Here is an 18725-nt window from a genome sequence, read left to right on the forward strand (position 1 = left end):
TTGTTATTTTTTCAGGAAATTTAATTGAGTATTTTTGTGCATGGCTGTAAGCCAAAGCACCTAGGATAGCAAATGTCACTCCCTGGTTACCTCCCTGGCTCACTCCTCCGTCCCATTGTTGACCTGCAGTTCTATGTTGTTACCACAAGAGGCAGTGGTCCCAGAATATCAAAAGATCTATGACACCTTGGTGGTTAGGGAGTTTGCCTCTCAAACTGAACATCAGGGGTTCAAACCCTGACTAGACAGTATTTAGTCACTGGATGTTATAGAAGCTGTGTAAAAATGTGGTTACCTGGTGGTGTTATGTCAGTTATTGAATTTATGTGGTAGAGCCACCGCCCATAAATTAACGAGCGTGGGTCATATTTGTTTATTATAGACCGTCAGCACAAGTATGCGCGCGCATTCTTGAAACAGTAGCAGGGGAAGACAGACGAATTCAGAGCAAGGAGCAGTAAAGAGCAGTATTTTAGTGCAAAGACTAGTATTTTATATACCATCAAGATGTCTGGCTGTTGCGTCTACGGGTATAGGCTACAAATCGGCGCTCTAGTGGATTCAAACTTTATTCGTTTCCAGAGGAAACCGGCCTTTTCAGAGGAACCGGAGTCGCCTGTGGCTACGAGCCATTAAGTGTACGGGATGGACTGAGGACATCATCAGAAATGCCTGCGTTTGTGGTGCCCATTTTATATCAGGTAAGTTATTTTGACTACCTGGTTTCACTGGAATGTCTGGTTGAAATGTAGAGTAATATCTGGAGTAGACAGAGAAGCTAAGTTCAGGAATTGAAGCCTAATGATAGCTAGCTAACATTAGCTAGTGCTAGCTAGCATGCTAATGGGGGGGCGGAGATACTCTGCACTTTTCTACTACAAGCTATGTAGTCCTTGTCCTCAACCCTTGCCTCCCAATGTACATAGCTAAACTATTCACAGCAAGCAAACTTGTTGTCATCTAAAGCTATGCTACGTCAGCTGCCTGGGACTGTCTCGTGACTAGCTAACGTTAGCTAGCTAATGTAGCTAACCATATTGTGCCAGACAGCCAAAACAAGCGTCACATATAGAGGGTTTTCACGGCCGGCCATGTTGGAGGTTTAAGCTTAGGTTTAGCAGGTGTAAGCTCAGGTTTAGGCTAACGACTAGATAGATAGGTAGATAGATAGGTCTATCTATCTGTCTATTGATCTAGCTAGCTAGCTAGCTAGCTATCTACATTCAGTAGCTTCAACCTCCAACATGGCCGACAGATGACAGGCTGTGAAAACCCTCTATATTTGACATTGTTGGCTAGAATAACCAGTGTTGCGAAATACATTTAACAACTGGTCAATTGATATGTTGCACAGCAATCGAGCAGGACAATATCATTAGGGCTAGGTTAGGTAGCTAGCAAAGTCAGCTTGCCCAGCTGGTATGGTTATAGGCTCATTCCTATGGGATAGCTTAGTAGATTGTGATTTAGCAATGGGTTGACTAATCACTAGATCAATATTTTCAGTTGGGGATAGCAGGACTACAACACCACCTGTGCTGTGGCACCAGGAATCTGCTTTCACCACGTTTTTATTCACCACCATATCATGTTATTATGCATATTAAATGTACTGTCTGTAATGTCTACGCGACACAAAAAAGGCTTTACATAAATGTATTTTTGGCTGGGGAAAAAAAGGTTTGGTGGGTACAATTTTTCATCTACCAGACATTTGGCTGGTGAGCTAAAAAGTTCATTTTGACCCCTGCATGTATGTAATTAAGCAAACCGTAACCCATAACCTACAATTATGATGGGATCTGCAAGTTAGGAATTTATTGTAATATGGCTTCTGATCAGCATTTTTGTTCATTAATTGAGCTTTTTTATGTTTAGGTACCATAAAAGCAAGTGAACTACCTTACCTTAACTACCTGATCATGGATGACAATGACTGTGCCCATGATACAGGCAGTGCAATTACATAACATTTCGGTAATCCGGTTAACCGGATTGGAGAGCCTTCAAATGCCTTACCGGTTACTAAAAATCACTAACCTGTATTCGTTTTTTTCTTTTTTTGCAATTTAAATCATGTATAATAAAAAAAATACCGCTAACCAGCCTCTATAATTATTAAATTAATTTAATCTGTCGAGTCCGTTTCTATGGACGTAATGCAAGTGAGGATGTGATCGCGTTCAGCCGTTCTTCTTCGTTCGTTATAATAATGCTGTTTTATTCCGTCTTGTCTTTTGTTTCATAGGAAGGCTCGCTAGGGAATAGGGACGAGTGAAGAAGTCTACAGCTTCATCTTACACTAAACCCAATATATTCATCTGATCCTGATTCCTGACAAATGTTTATTGTCTTGTCATATCGAGAGTAGTTAGTTCGTACGATCAAGTGCAGATTGTTTGACCGAGTTGGCCTATAGGCCTATAGTGTTTTATTTTAGAGATTGAATCAGACTTGTGTCCGTGATTTTTTCGAGTCGACAACTTCTAATATATGGGCTATAATTTTCTGAATGCACAATGCAGTGTCTCCATGTCCGTTTTTGTATCTGTAGCCTACAGCTTTGGTGCTACAGCAGCGCTTGTTTATTAAAGCGTGTTTCTCTCTTCATCGTGGTGTTTTTGTCACATTATTATCATTGATAGTAGGAATTTCTATAAGTGCACCTCTCATGCTTTTTGCAAAGTTGCCTTTATCAAAACCCAGGTAACGTTAGGCCTATTTTAGTCTCATTAATTAACGCAAATTGCTCAACGGGTAACCGGTTAACCGGAATAAATATGGATGTTATACTGCAAAGGAAAATATGCAATTTCTACCACCCCTACTGTACAGTAGTATACAGTAGTGCAGAGTCAGTTGTCTATTGTATAGACAAGGTGTTCAATTGCTCAAGTGTTGTTGATTCAAGTGATAGTGTACAGTAGTGCAGAGTCATTTGTCTATCGTCTAGACAAGGTGTTGAATTGCTCAAGTGTTGTCAGGTGTTGGTTCGAGTGTACAGTGGTGTAGAGTCAGTTGTCTATTGTATAGACAAGGTGCAAGGTGTCACATGTTCTCCGTTTATAGTACTCTGGTTTTACTATACATAGGCCCTCACTCTCATTATAACAATGGCACGCATGCCACCCCCTAGACCAACAAGTGAACACGTGACACCTTGCACTTTGTCTATACAATAGATAACTGACTCTGCACTACGGTATACTGTACAGTATACTTGACATGTTATGTAATTGCACTGCCTGTATCATGGACACAGTCACAGCCATCCATGATCAGATGGGATAAGTAGATGAGCGTGATACTGATAGAATGCTAGTTTGCCAGTAAATTGGACACCATTCTTGTGGTGTCTTGATTCCTAGGACAATGAAAAACTATCAACACTACAAACGAATCCTGATTTTTTTTTCCAGATGTAGTCTTCAAAACAACACTGTCTATATGTATATACCTGTTTTTGTGTTGTTGTTTTGTTTAACTTCTATGCACATTTACATGTGCATTACAAGCCTCTCTTCTTTACAAAGATGGTCACAACCACAACATGTCCTGAGAGCACATGCAAAATAACACCTTATGGCTACTTTTAATGTGTATGTCTGTATGTTTAATAAAGCATTTAGGAAAAGTTTCAATCAAGACTTGAGTACCTATTCTGTTCAGTACTATGTTTAGAATTGTTCAATTGTGATATTATTACGATTGGGCTTTCAGGTCTGCCAACAGCTTACTTAGCTAAGAACCATTTTACTTACAATTTACTTCTAAGGGCAAATACTTTACTTACTTGATTTACTTTCATACTGTATGTTCATATCAATATAATATCAAGATCATATATGTATGGCTACTTTTAATGTGTATGTCTGTATGTTTAATAAAGCATTTAGGAAAAGTTTCAGTTTCTATATATATATATATATATATATATAGTAAAAGGAGGCCTATTAAAGCTACATGAGATAACAAACGCGTGTGGCGCAGATTGGATTGGATGATTGTAGCTACTTTCTGGAAGGATGGCTTCAATGCAGATACATACCAGTCTTCTTTCTTTTATGTGCATGTAGATTTAGTTTCGCTGGGCGAAGTGTTTGTTGTCTTCCTGATATTGTGACACACAAAACGTGTCACTTCCGTTTCCACCACAAGCTTTCCCGCCAGTGTACTAGCCAGTACACCGAAATTCTAAAATAATAAATTCACAGGGTCTCATGCAGTCTCATGTCACGAAAATGTGGTCTTGCTAAGGCCAATTCATAAACTAATAGCAATTAAAAGTGAATATTGAACCATAAAAAAGTTATCTCATTGAGCTTTAACACTTAAAGGTGCTCAGTTCAATTTTTTTCGGCCACTAGATGGGGCAGTAGTGCAGCGTATCAGATATAAACAAGTGGGCGTTTTGTGAAAGGTATTTTTGATTAAGTGCTATTATAGTTGTTTAATACAAGGCCTGTCTATTTAGGCCTAGTTAAGCTTCAATACTGCTGTACACTTTATACTTTTCCAGAACACATACAGTAGTACGCATGAAAAGTTGTTATTATCTGTGTTCCAGTAGCAGATAAGTTGACTGCCAAGGACACACAACCTCACAATGAAAAGCCTGTCTGTGTTGCAGTAAAATTTAACTAACAGAGAACACCCTAATCACATCGGCTGAATGGAAAACGAAAGTAGTAAGCTCATAGGACAAGCATTAGATAAAAGTTTCAACCAATCAGGTACTCACACATGTAGTCACGCGCCAATGTATTGTGTGGAATAGTATATACAGAACGTTCCGACTTGAGTCGGCGCGCTTGCCCAGATACCCCTTGTGTCTCTGTGTAACCGTCCCTTTGCTGCAATTGTAAGGTAATAAAGTATGTTTCTTTTTACTCTATTCTGTTGTATTTCGTGTCCTCATTTGACAAGGTTGTGTGATGTGTTGGTCCTTGGGAGGAGAACCCTGTGGTAGGTACTGGTGAATTCAATCTGAAGTGTTATAATAGTACTTTGTGAGTCCGAATGTCATAGGTCAACCGAGTCCAGCCACCACAGTCAGCCACCACAGTTTTCACTCCATATGGATATGCACCCTCACACCCCCACCGCCCCAGCCGCATATTCGCTAGTCAGTTGAAATAGGAAGAGCCCTCTCTGTAGCTGTAAAAAGGAAAACAGCTTGAAACATGCGTTCTATAATGACTGCAATGAGCCCAGCATTGCAACTACTGTTGAAAAACAGGTCCGACATCGATCAATTACCCATTGTTCCTGATTTATCAGCTAAATACATGGCTAACATTACACAAACACATGGCTAAATCAGCCGATTACATTCAGACTGACCACTCGCCTGAGTGGGAGCAAACGTTTGGTATCTAGTTAGCTTGATAGAACTGTATCCATGTATGTTAGTGTATGCCTACACCATGTTAGTCGGTATAATACAGAAATACATGGTAGCTAACATTTTAGAGGGACTAGGCTGGCTAACGTTGCTTATGAACCTGAATTTAGCTACTTACGCATCGAGGAGAAGAAAGGTGAGATCCGAGTTGCTTATGATGCCCAAAGTAGCTCCAACCTCTCTCCAGATAGTAAAAGCCAGTCCAATATTTATTCGTGTACTGTACGTGATCTTGTTTTGTCTGACTCTTTTTTAGCCGAAGACCGTGGTGTCTTTGATCCCGGAGTATAAATTCTCTCAGCCATATTCAGCAATGGACATGTCTCAAACGTCAATCAAGATGACGCTGCCCCTCTCTTATATACGGTGCCGTTCAGGGGGTGGGGCACATCGCCTTTGTCCAGAAACAGAAGGTGAACCAATTACAGCAAAATAGCTAACGTTACAGGAATCATCAGTGTAACTGCTTTAGCCACTGCCATTAATGTTATGGCAGCTGCTGCTAGTTGTTGTGAGCTCATGAGCTAACTGGCTATCCAGCTCTTATTGTGCTGATTTAGCATTGGAAGCATTGGAACTGATGTGTCCAGGCGACCTGTCTTAATTTATCAGACATTATTTAATGTAATTTCAATTCACAGCTATTTCAGTGGCATGACTGGCTTCCATCCTACCAGTCCTGAACAGAAACAAGCCAGCCATGCACATAAGCCAGGCTGGACTTGGCCTGGTTTAAGGAGATTACATGACAAGATTTGAAAATAACTTGTCTCGCTGTCTCGCTTGTGAAGTAGGCTAGTGATGTAGCCTAATAATCTTAAATATCAGAGATATATGTTTGATATTATCTGGGCAGCCCCAATGGGTCTGCAAGCCAATCCTTAGGATTAAGATTGGATCTGTAAACCCCTCACATTACAAGATAATCTGGGCCGAAAATCTGTACCAACCAACGTTCTAGACCAGATTTCTCCTCCGATTGTATGGAGGAATGAATCGGGGATAAATCGGACCAAAATCCTGTAGTGTGAGCCCGACATAACTCTCCCGCCCAGGGTAGAGTGACACAAGTAAGCCTCCTAGAAAAAAAATACTCAATGAAATTTCCGGGAAAAATAACAAATGCTGGAAGTAATGAACAAAAATAGGCTAGAAATTAGAATAACAAACATCAACATGTAGAAAACATATGATGTGGAAAATCAAGCCATCACTGACTAATGATGACATTTAGAGCCTGATGATATTTAGAACCTGCCTCATCCAAGACAAAGATTCTCCCTCACTATGGGAGTTATTCTGCAATATTCAGATAAAGTACATTTCTGGGGCCTGGATTGCAGTTCATCATTAGTAACTGTACAGAACATCATTATAATAATTAAGTCAATAACCAGGCTCTTTCGTGTACAATCACCTCACAACTGCAGTCTGGTTAGCTTTGCACCTTTGTGCAACCATAAGACAACCAAAAACACCAGAGGGGATCTATAATTGTGACAAGGCACATTTTTAAAAGCATTTGTGATTAAAGACTGAAAAGACTGGAAAATCTGGCTCCAAATGCTTTATTTATAACACTTTCATCTCCAGTGCAAAAGGTGGATGTTGAAATGCACAAGAGGTAGTGTTGTGCAGCTGTGTTGGAGGTCTGGTGCTGGGATCAGGCTTAGGAGCTGGCCATGGTGCTGGTGAGCCAGTCGTTGAACAGGCAGACCTGGAAGTTGAGAGACAGAGAGAGACATTAGTGGATGCATTCAGTGGGGAATGATATGAGTTTGGTGGAAATGTTATATCTCTGTTTTGTTATCTGAAATACAACAAGAAACCTTTTTTCAGTCTCACCTTAGCATAGACCCCGGGGTGATCCCTCTCGGCACAGCCATAGCCCCAGGACACAACACCCTGCAGCTCACCGTTGCACACCACAGGGCCACCGGAGTCACCCTGAGAGAGAGAAAATTAGAAAAGAGGAGAAAAAGGGGTTATTTGATGTCAATGTAAATAGTGACAAAACACAAGTCATCTCTGTTGTATCACTGGGAGATGAGAGTTGCACCAACCTGGCAAGAGTCCTTGCCTCCCTCCAGGTAGCCAGCGCAGAACATGGCGTCAGTGATCATGCCAGGGTAGGAGTTGTCACAGTCCTCAAAGGACAGGATGGGGATGTCCAGGCACTGCAGCTTGTTGCTGTCAGCAGCTGTAAAAAGAGAGATGGATGAAGGAATTAATTGAGAGGACGGTGAGTACATAACATGTAAAGTATGTTACAAGTGATAAACTGACCACCCATACACAATATGCACTTTCACCACAAAGATGTCCGACTTAGTTAAACTTCAACCTTTACTCACTGGAGCTCATGGTGTCTCCCCATCCAGAGACTTTGCACATGGTGCCGGCGGGGGCACAGCTGGAGGGCAGAGCCACAGGCTGCACTTCGGGGGTGAGGATGGCGGGCTTGCTCAGCTTGATCAGCATGATGTCATTGTCGATGTTGTAAGAGCTGTAATTGGGGTGACGGATCACGCGGGAGGAAGCAATGAACTGCTCGCTACCCTCAGTCACCCTGATGTGGTGCTCTCCAAGATGAACCTCCATACGACTGGGGGAGAGGGAGAGAAAGAGGCAGAGGAAATGTCAAGAGATCAATATTGTTCGCATTCACTATTGTCTTCAAAGATAACGTGGTTGATTTTTGTTGCTTGTCATTGGTTAACATTTGTGAAACAGTCAACATCTACAGGAAGTAGATCTGTGTTGCCTTCTTACGACATGTAGCAGTGAGCACCAGACACAACCCAGTTCTCGTTGACCAGGGAGCCACCACAGAAGTGGTACCCAGATTGCAGAGACACCTGGTGGGGCTGGGAGTGGGGCTTGCACTCATACCCTCCGACGATCTTATCATCCTCCGTGGCGACTGAAACCAAAAGAATGGCAAACAGTTTGTTCTTTTCTTTCTTCTGACACCTCATCGCTGAGTCTTACAATGTCAGGATCCTTTATTGAAATCCTGAAAGGCTAGAGTACATGAGTATTCAATTATCTGTTGAGGATGGCTCTCTACTCACAAGCAGCTCCGATGAGCAGAATGAAGACCAGAGACCTCATGGTTGCAGTGTGATCCTGTAGATGAGAGGTCCAGACCTGCACCTCTGGTTTATATTGAGATTCTTACCCTTCAGAACACACCCAATCAAACCCTGAATACTTGTGTGGACCAATCAGGTTCCCTGGAGAGTTTCAAGAAAAGTTGTTTCCTTAGCAGCTGTTTACAGAGAAAATGTATTTTGTAGTGTTTTATAATAAAATTTGTGTTTGATAATAATATGTTTTGTTGCAATAATGAACATTAATGAATACATTTCTGCAACATTGAACCTGGTCTTTCTACAGTATATACAGTACACTAGTAAACAGACTGGTTGTTAGAAGCCTGGCCAATGATCATGAAGCACTTCCATAGACCCATCAAAACACTTAAATAATTAAACAAACATGTAAAGTAATGCATGGACTTTAATGCAGCGGAAGGACTTTGTGACTATGTTCTGGTTTGGTCTTGTTGCTCATGTGTTTGGTACACACTGTAATCTGCATGTCCCAGTCTTGGTTTAGAGCCATGCTACATGGAGCACAGCTGGGCAGCTTCACACTCCAACTCTCTTGACCCGGCACCCACCCAGGAAAAGCAGGGGACGTGGGGACAAGACCCAGGTCAAAGAGAAACAAGGTTCAGTTCAGTTCAGCTTTATTTATATAGCACAGTTTTGTACAAGTGAATGTAATTCAAAGTGCTTCACAGTGATAATAAAACAGTACAATGGTTGAATAATACAATAAAATAACAGGGATAAAATCAACCAATACAATCAGTACAATGGTAAAATTGATAAAAACAATAAAATAAAACAAGATAAATGGATAAAATGACAACAACAAAAATAACAAAATAATAAAAGCATAATAAGAGCACGTGCTATAATAATATCTGGACTTGAAAATAAAATACAGTTCTTTTAAATGATTATTCAAAGGCCTGTGTAAAAAGCAACGTTTTCCATCTTAAACGGAATTCGATTTAAAACACATGACAGTGGGACCTGACTTCTAGGGGAAGTAGGTTCCAGCTTTGTGCGGCATAGAAGCAAAATGCTGCCTCGCCATATTTTGTTTTTGATCCTAGGCACAATATGTTGACCTGTGCCCAGGGATCTGCCCAGGGATCATGTCAAGGATGTAACTGGGTCCTGAACCATTTAGAGCTTTAAAGGACAATGCTCGTTTTTGACAACCTGGACCTTATTTACGACATAGTATAAGACGTTTGACTCACCGAGATCACTTTGGTGTAGTTCGGAGGCATGTAGAAGAAATTTAAAATCCAGCGCGAGCCAGTATATCCATGTAATGGCGGTGGTGGGGGCAACGAGAATGCAGCTTCTAAAAATCTATTTTCTGCCGAGAAACGGTTGTTTTCATCAATCTGTCTTGATGAATCGCTAGTTGTGCTTACATAGAGAGCATAGGCCTGTTGTGGTTTTTCACATGCCTCTGTAATATGATCTTTAGAAACGTCTTTAGACACGAAATAGCTTCCTCACTTGCTCCAGCACGCATGCGCACAGCGTGCTGGAGCAACGATTGCGCGCTGTGCGCATTAGTGCTGGAGCAAGTGAGGAAGCTATTTCGTTTCGAAAGACGTTTCGAAAGATCATAGCATGTGAAAACCACAACAGTTATGCTCTATGTAAGCACAACTAGCGATTCATCAAGACAGATTGATGAAAACAACCGTTTCGCGGCAGAAAATAGATTTTTAGAAGCTGCATTCTCGTTGCCCCCACCACCGCCATTACATGCATATACTGGCTCGCGCTGGATATTACATTTCTTCTACAGGCCTCCGAACTACACCAAAGTGATCTCGGTGAGTCAAACGTCTTATAATATGTCGTAAATAAGGTCCAGGTTGTCAAAAACGAGCATTGTCCTTTAAAAACTGTGAGCATCACTTTCAAAATCTATTCTGTGTTTGACTGGAAGCCAATGCAGCGATTTGAGGATGGGAGTGATATGCGCACTTCTTTTGGTTCTAGTTAGGACTCTGGCAGCAGCATTCTGGATGAGTTGGAGACATTTTATGGACTTTTTGGAGAGACCAGTAAAAAGAGCATTACAGTAGTCTACACTACTAGAAACAAAGGCATGTATGAGGGTGTCTAAGTCTTGGAACGACATACAGCTTCTTACTCTGGCTATATTCTTGAGGTGATAATAGGCGGACTTAGTGATTGTTTTAATATGGTTGTCAAAGTTCAGGTCAGAGTCAATAATTACACCAAGTTTTCTAACATGTGTGGAGGTTTGTAGCCCAAGGGCATCCGGATGGGTGGCTAGTTTTAGTCTAGGTTCTTTGCTTCCAAAGACTATCATTTCAGTTTTTTCCGTATTTAGCTGGAGGAAGTTGTTATGCATCCAGCTGTTTACCTGATTAAGACAGTGTTGCAGATGATCAATTGGTTGGTAGTCATCAGGGGTAAGTGACAGATACAATTGTGTGTCAGCTGCATAGCTGTGGTATGACATATGGTTCCTATGAAGGATTTTCCAAGGGGAAGCATATATAAGTTGAACAACAGAGGGCCAAGGACGGAGCCTTGGGGAACCCCAGAGGCCAGAGGGATTCGTTCTGATTGGTGATTATTAACTGCTACAAAATAATCCCTGTCTTGCAGGTAAGATTTGAACCAGTTTAATGCTGCTTCAGAGAGCCCAATCCAGTGGTGAAGTCTATCAATATCAAGTATTTGGTGATCTATAGTGTCAAATGCTGCACTGAGGTCTAGTAGAACAAGAACAGAATTCTTACCTGAGTGTTCATGCGGATATCATTTAAAACGTTGATAAGTGCTGTCTCAGTACTGTGATGGGTTCTAAAAACATACTGACAAGAGGCTTAGAGTCAGGTCTTGTTTAAAAAGTAGTTAAGTTGATTAAAAACAGCCTTCTCGAGAATCTTACTAATGAAGGGAAGGTTGGAAATATGGCAATAATTAACTAGTTTGAGAGGATCTAGTCCTCTCTCTTTTTTTAAAGAGGTTTAATGACTGCTGTCTTTAAAGATTTCGGAAATAGGCCGGTCCAAAGAGAACTGTTGATAATCAGTAGCACCCCTGAACATAAATAACTAAAGTTATCTTTTAAAAAACTTGAGGGTGCAGGATCTAAAGAACATGTAGATGGTTTGAGATGCTGCACTATTTCCTCAAGAGTCTTGTTGTCAATTTCCCTGAACTGGGACAGGCAGGGAAGCCACTCAGTGGGCAGAGGGGAACATGATGTGGTTACCGCACAAGGTGCAGAGGAGCTGATGGCTGAGCGGATATCACTGATTTTAGAATTAAAATACAAGGCAAAATAATTGCATTTATGAACAGAGCAGAGTTCAGGAGGAAATTGGACTGGAGGGTTGGTCAGTCTGTCAACTGTAGCGAAGAGAGTCTGGGTGTGGTTAACGCTTCTGGTGATGACCACAGAGAAAAAGGACTTGGAGCTTGTAGGCTTGAGGCTTAGCCTTGAAGAAAAAAAACTGATAGGTTGATTAAAAAAAGAAATTAAAAAAGATTCAAAGATTGCAATTAAGGTCTTTGTAATTATGCAATACACAGAAAAAGCACACATTATAATTAAAATAGATTAATGTCCTTTACAGGAAATCTATATATTGCTACTTAATCTATACATGCTTCCACTAGCTAGAATTATCAATAAACAAAACAATAGCTTCCATCAGATTGCACTCAGTTATATCTGTTATTAGTACTTGATGCCCACAAGTCTGTCAGCTCCCTACTTGATTGTATGTATTGATATAAACTTGTGGATGTACCAGAACTTTCTGCGATTAAATAAAGACAAAGACCTTGTTATTGTTAATGGAACACAAGAATAGAATAGATTTGTTACCCTATCTAGACTCTGTGTGTCTGAAGCCCAAAGATCACAAAGAAATCTAGGTGTTATCTTTGGTAGTGATCTAAGTTTCAACAACCACATGAGCAATGTCTGTAAAACAGCATATTATCACCTCAAATGTCTCTAAGGTCTGTGGTATTATCTTCGTTGCCGATTGGGAAAAACTCATACAAGCGTTGGTGTCTAGCAGACTCAATTACTGTAATGCAGTTGTAGCTGGTCTACCCAATAAGTCCATTAAGATCCTGCAACAAGTTCAAAATGCTGCTGCTAGAATCCCAACACACACTAAAATGAGGGATCATATCATTCCTGCTGTCCAATCCCGTCTTTGGCTACCTGTATCTTTTAGAATTGATTTGACATCAATGCTCTCATCTGACTGCAATTTGCTGGTCATTCCTAAAATCTGGATGAAAAGAGGAGAATCAGCTTTTTAGTCCCTATGGCCCAAACTCTAGAATTCACTCCCAGAAAACATGAGTCATCAACACTGTTAGTAATTAAAAAAAGAAACTCAAAACTAATCTTTTTACTGCTGCTTTTATTTAGGGTGACTGCTTTAAAGAGAGTCCCTGGTTTTAATTATTTTAATTATTATTATTTTATTTGTATTATTATCCAAGCACCAACCACCTTTAAGCACACATACCTATACACACACAACATATAATGATGATTACATAAGTTTATTGCGGTGTGTTGTTAAGGGATGCTTTGGCAGAGGGGACAAAGCTCCTGCTGAAGCACATTTCCAGGCCTGGGATGTGTATCTGCAGCCTGAGGGGGTCCTGGGGTCATGGGCAGTGGTCCGTGTTGAGGTCTGAGAGGTTGGGAGTGGGAAGGCTGGGCATGGGGCATTGTGTGTGATGTTTGTTCTTATTAGAGGCAGTTAAAGAAGCGGGGAGCAGCAGAGGAGAATGGGCTGAAGTATTATGCTCTGGTAGAGCAGCAGAAGAACTTGTGCAGCAACAGGGAGTGAAATGTATTTCTTTTTTAGATAGGATACAACATTCAACCACCTGCTTCCATTTCCAGCTAATAATGCTAACAAACTTCAATTTGAAATATCTGAGGAATCAGTGAATTTTAAAACAGTTTAAAAACCATTAGAAAAATTATACATTTAAACCAGTTCAAACTGTTACTGTATTTGTGGCACAAAGCTAAGGGTTGGCCTTGCAGAGATTATACTGTAGGCCTATATTTAGAGACTTTTCCAGGGAAACAAGGATGACCTAGAGAGAGAGGGGGAAACATCAAACAAGGGTGTGAATCTTACAGCTGTGACTGTAGTGTTGGGGACAAGATAAGGCCCATTTTAACTGTGGCCACATTAAACCCTCATTTGTTTTCTTTGAATCAGGCAAAACAAAAAAACAATTGTTTATTTTTCATCTATTTGATCATAACACACTTTAACAATAGTTTATTCAATAAGTTTGTTGATCTGGCTGGGTGATCAACAAAGTAATATTGCAGGAACAGAATACAAAACTTGGATCGTGTAAATAAATGTATAAATGTATGTATTATGAATAATCAAAAACATTTGGTTGCTTAGTGTTACAAATCAAATGATTTTCATCTTGTTATGGATGGTGCTTTTTGTAATAAAAACAAAAGTTTTTACATATCCTCAATGGGACATTTCAATGTCTAAAGCTTTTAGGTGGTCTTTAATCCAAACTCCCAATGTTAAACAGCTGTGATTATAAAACCATTTAATAAGGAGCAACATTTTCTTTTTTAAGACTTAAGGTATTGCTAAGGTAATGCTCAAGATGAGATTGCAAGTGGGCCTAGTGCCACATCTGGGCTTTCAAAGAACATTGCAAGACACGTGATGTTGTTCATTTTTTTGATTGACTATTTGGCTTGACCAATCAAGGACCTTGATGAAATCAGATGGCGCTTCTGACTGTGCATATAAGCCAATGGTACGGGTCTGAATGAATCACTGTCAGGATCACATCACAACCATGAGGTCTCTCGTCTTCGTTCTGCTCATCGGAGCTGCCTGTGAGTATAAAGATGACCATAGAGGAATGAACAGGGATTTTACGTCTATATGGATAAAGTTTTACAAAGATATAAACATCTGAGAACAGATTGACAAACTGGGTTATAGTGGCTTAGAGCATCTCAAGCTATACATCTAAAGCACTTGCTTACTGTTTTTCTCTCTTGGTTTCAGTCGCCACGGAGGACGATAAGATCGTCGGAGGGTATGAGTGCACCCCCCACTCCCAGCCCCACCAGGTGTCTCTGCAATCTGGGTACCACTTCTGTGGTGGCTCCCTGGTCAACGAGAACTGGGTTGTGTCTGCTGCTCACTGCTACAAGTCGTAAGTAGGCAACACAGATCTACTTCCTGTAGATGTTGACTGTTTCACAAATGTTAACCAATGACAAGCAACAAAAATCAACCACGTTATCTTTGAAGACAATAGTGAATGCGAACAATATTGATCTCTTGACCTTTCCTCTGCCTCTTTCTCTCCCTCTCCCCCAGTCGTATAGAGGTACGTCTTGGAGAGCACCACATCAGGGTGCTCGAGGGTAGCGAGCAGTTCATTGCTTCCTCCCGCGTGATCCGTCACCCCAATTACAGCTCTTACAACATCGACAATGACGTCATGCTGATCAAGCTGAGCAAGCCCGCCATCCTTACCCCCGAAGTGCAGCCCGTGGCTCTGCCCTCCAGCTGTGCCCCCGCCGGCACCATGTGCAAAGTCTCCGGCTGGGGAAACACCATGAGCTCCAGTGAGTACACCAACACGCTCAATGTTGAAGTGTGTACAGTGTTGACTTACCATACTTACTATGCCATACAGGGATTATCAGTTTACTAATCTAAACATAATGGTGGTGTGTATCAAGTAGGGGTGTAACGATACACTAATCTCATGATACGATACAATACACAATATTGGGTTGACGATAACGATACGATACACTAAGGGCAGGTGTGAAACGTTGCAGTAGCGCTGCTGTTCACACCAATAGTGCATTTCTCCACATTTCTACTCCACTACACTTTGTGAATTTAGAGCTTAACTATTGTAATATCATGGATAGGCCTAGGGACAAAAGACGTGTTTGTTACCAGCGTTGTGTAGCCAGCATTCACTGATATACAATAAACATATCACGATATTGTTTTCACCTTGACGATACGTATTGTGACGTTTTTGTATCGCGATATATTGTGGCACGATATATTGTTACACCCCTAGTAGCAAGCAACACTGTCTTCACTCCCTCCATTATTGCTTGTGTCCCTCTCCTCAAAGTTGCTAACGGCAAGAAGCTGCACCGTGAGAATACTACCATGGTATTCTGGTTTGGTGTTACACTGTATTTGGCCAGTTTAACATGATAACTCTTTCTCTTTGTCTCCCTCTCTTCTTCTCTTCCACCCTTCATCCCTCCATTTCATGTCACAGCTGCTGACCGCAACAAGCTGCAGTGCCTGGACATCCCCATCCTGTCCTTTGAGGACTGTGACAACTCCTACCCTGGCATGATCACTGACGCCATGTTCTGCGCTGGCTACCTGGAGGGAGGCAAGGACTCTTGCCAGGTTGGTGCAACTCTCATCTCTCAGTGATACAACAGAGATGACTTGTGTTTTGTCATTATTGACATGGACATCAAACGACCCATTTTTCTCCTCTTTTCTAATTTTCTCTCTCAGGGTGACTCCGGTGGCCCTGTGGTGTGCAACGGTGAGCTGCAGGGTGTTGTGTCCTGGGGCTACGGCTGTGCCGAGGTGGATTATCCCGGTGTCTACGCCAAGGTCAGACTGAAAATAGGTTCCTTCTTGTATTAGATACTATATTACTAGAGATAACAAAACCACTATAACAGTTTCCCGCCAAACTCATATCATCATATCACCAATGCCCAACTAAACCTATTGTATTTTTAGTTTGCTATTCTTGCATCTTCCAGGTGTGCCTCTTCAATGACTGGCTCACCAGCACCATGGCCAGCAATTAAAGCTGACCCCAGCAGCACCAGACCACCAGCACAGCTGGACAACTCTACATCCTTCAATGTCCAACTTTTGTACTGGGGACGAAAGCTTTTGACAAATAAAGAATTCAGAATACCTTTTTTCAGTCAATTCAGTCTTTTCACAAAATCAAATCCAGAAATCAAAAACCAAACGTGCCTAGTCATAATTATAGATCCCCTCTGGCATTTTTGGTTCTCTCATTGTTGCAAAAGGGTCAAAATCTAACCAAATGTACAGTACGCTGTGACTGTAAAGTGACAGAAAATACAATAGTCCAGGATTGCAATGATATTACTGTAGTTCCTTGTGGAAATGGCACTGTTTTTCTATGTCTGTCAGGCAGTCATCTGGATGGCTGTGGCTCAGGAGGTACTATAGTCATCCAGTGATGGTAGAGTGGGTGTATTATGGTCATTCTCCCACATTAAGGTTGCCCTTGTGTTAGATATGGCACATTCTAAATGTCCGCTGAAGCGTGCAAGTAGGGTGTTCACTGCTGTCTGTGTGTGTATGTGTCTGTGGGTATGTGGGTGTCTGGATGGACATTTTGTTCACACCATAGCTTGAAAACAAATAACCCTATAACGTTCATACTTGGTACATAATTTCGGCCCAACGTACCGTGGACTTGATTCGATTTTGGAGCGGATCTAAATTACAGGGTGGATCCACTAATTATTTTTCTCTCTTCTTAGGAGTTATAAATACTTCCCACCCACCACTAGAGGGCAGAAATGACTACCTCTCTACATTGCATACAATTGCATACAAAATATAAATCCTAATCCTTGTATTTCTGTCCATGAGAACAATATTTTTTCCTGTAGATATCTTAGTTAATACAAGATTAATCTAGGAAAAGCATTTTGTGTTCTTATGGGTGGTATTTATTTATTTTTTATTTATTAACCTTTATTAATACAGGTATAAAATATCATCTCATCATTTATTCCGTTTTGGAGACTCCCGCGACCGCCCTAAGCAGCACTCAACAAGGAAGAAAGAGATTTGGCATTACAGCATGGATCACAAATCCATTATCTAAACCATTTTCTTCGCCTCACAAACATTTTATTTGGAATAACAGAAACATATTATATAAAAATAAATCTCTCGTTTTATTTTTAGAACTGGTTCACAAATAATATCGGTGAAGCAATTATTCAATAATGATGGGCTTTTGCTGAGCTATTCTGAATTCCTCTGTAATTTGGAATTCCTGTAACTCCCAAGGAGTACGCTGTGGACAAGTCTCTTTTAGAATTTTACACATAATGTTATCCTACAAATCACTATATTGTGAAATGTATAAAAGATAATAATGTTAATTGTTCATTTTGTAATGTACCCCCAGAAACACTTCTTCATGCATTTTGGCATTGCACTCATACAAAAAGACTATGGAAGGACCTAAGTAGATTTATTATTGATAATATTGACCCTGATTTCACACTATGTCTAGTGAATGTTTGGTTTGGTTTTATTAAAGTTATAGGTAAAACCAAAGAATATTATATTATTAAGATGATAATTAGTTTAGCTAAATTTCACATTCACAAATCCAAATTTACTAATTCTAAACCCTTGTTTAATATTCTCAAAAATGAAACACAACAATACATAAAAACTATATTTTCCTCTGGTAATAAGAAGGTTATGAAGACAGTAAGTTTGTGTACCTCCTTTGATTTATTTGCGTGAAAGAATATTGACATCAAGCTTGGTATATGTACCCTGGCTATTTTATTTTCATTTTTGTGTAAAAAGTTTTGTTTCATTTTTTGCAGTGACTGTCACTTTTTTTGTTATTGTTTTGTACTGTATAATTTGTACTCTATACTTTAATAAAGTTATTTATTTATTTATTTAAAGTATGAATTCACAGATGTTTAGGATCATTAATGGGAAAAAAATTCCAGCGAATAATTAATACAAGGTTGATTGATCTAGGAAAGCAGTTTTGTATTTGTTTTTGTTTATAGGTGTGCTATTTATTCACTTTTGCGATTGCTCTCGAGTAGCAAACCCTCTCTATATGGATTATTGGATTTTAATACTTCCTCTATTTTATCTAAATATTTTTATGAAAGAATGAAAAGAGTTTGCCAAAAACACAATTGATCTCAAATGATAGCTAGATAGTTCAGACACGTCTTGTTTCTCTGTCCCTCCACTTGTTGTGCAGTAGTAAGCCGGTCAGCCACCTCTCTGTTAACATTCAGGCTACAGTGATGGAAAGGTTTGATAACTAGTTTAGCCTGGAGGCAGTGGCTGTAGTGGGCATTTTTGCTTGCAGGATATTATACAAAAACCTAC

The 18725-nt window shown here is 40.4% G+C and overlaps 2 protein-coding genes across 2 annotated transcripts; one reads left to right on the forward strand and one right to left on the reverse strand.

Annotated features, from left to right (window-relative positions):
- Positions 1–6956: 6956 nt before the first annotated feature.
- On the reverse strand, positions 6957–8552 carry LOC311314481 (trypsin-1-like). The gene is made up of 6 exons (XM_084444849.1): positions 8479–8552; positions 8177–8327; positions 7759–8009; positions 7468–7604; positions 7250–7351; positions 6957–7121 (listed from the first exon to the last, which is right to left on the reverse strand). Exons 1-6 carry the CDS (start codon positions 8516–8518, stop codon positions 7074–7076), a joined length of 729 nt encoding a protein of 242 aa, XP_084300975.1. The 5' UTR covers positions 8519–8552; the 3' UTR covers positions 6957–7073.
- Positions 8553–14311: 5759 nt separating this feature from the next.
- On the forward strand, positions 14312–16507 carry LOC311314477 (trypsin-1-like). Its single transcript, XM_084444845.1, has 6 exons — positions 14312–14407; positions 14583–14733; positions 14901–15151; positions 15835–15971; positions 16086–16187; positions 16343–16507. Exons 1-6 carry the CDS (start codon positions 14338–14340, stop codon positions 16388–16390), a joined length of 759 nt encoding a protein of 252 aa, XP_084300971.1. The 5' UTR covers positions 14312–14337; the 3' UTR covers positions 16391–16507.
- Positions 16508–18725: the final 2218 nt, after the last annotated feature.

The sequence above is a fragment of the Borostomias antarcticus genome (assembly GCF_949987555.1).
Source record: "Borostomias antarcticus genome assembly, chromosome: 10".
NCBI lineage: Eukaryota > Metazoa > Chordata > Actinopteri > Stomiiformes > Stomiidae > Borostomias > Borostomias antarcticus.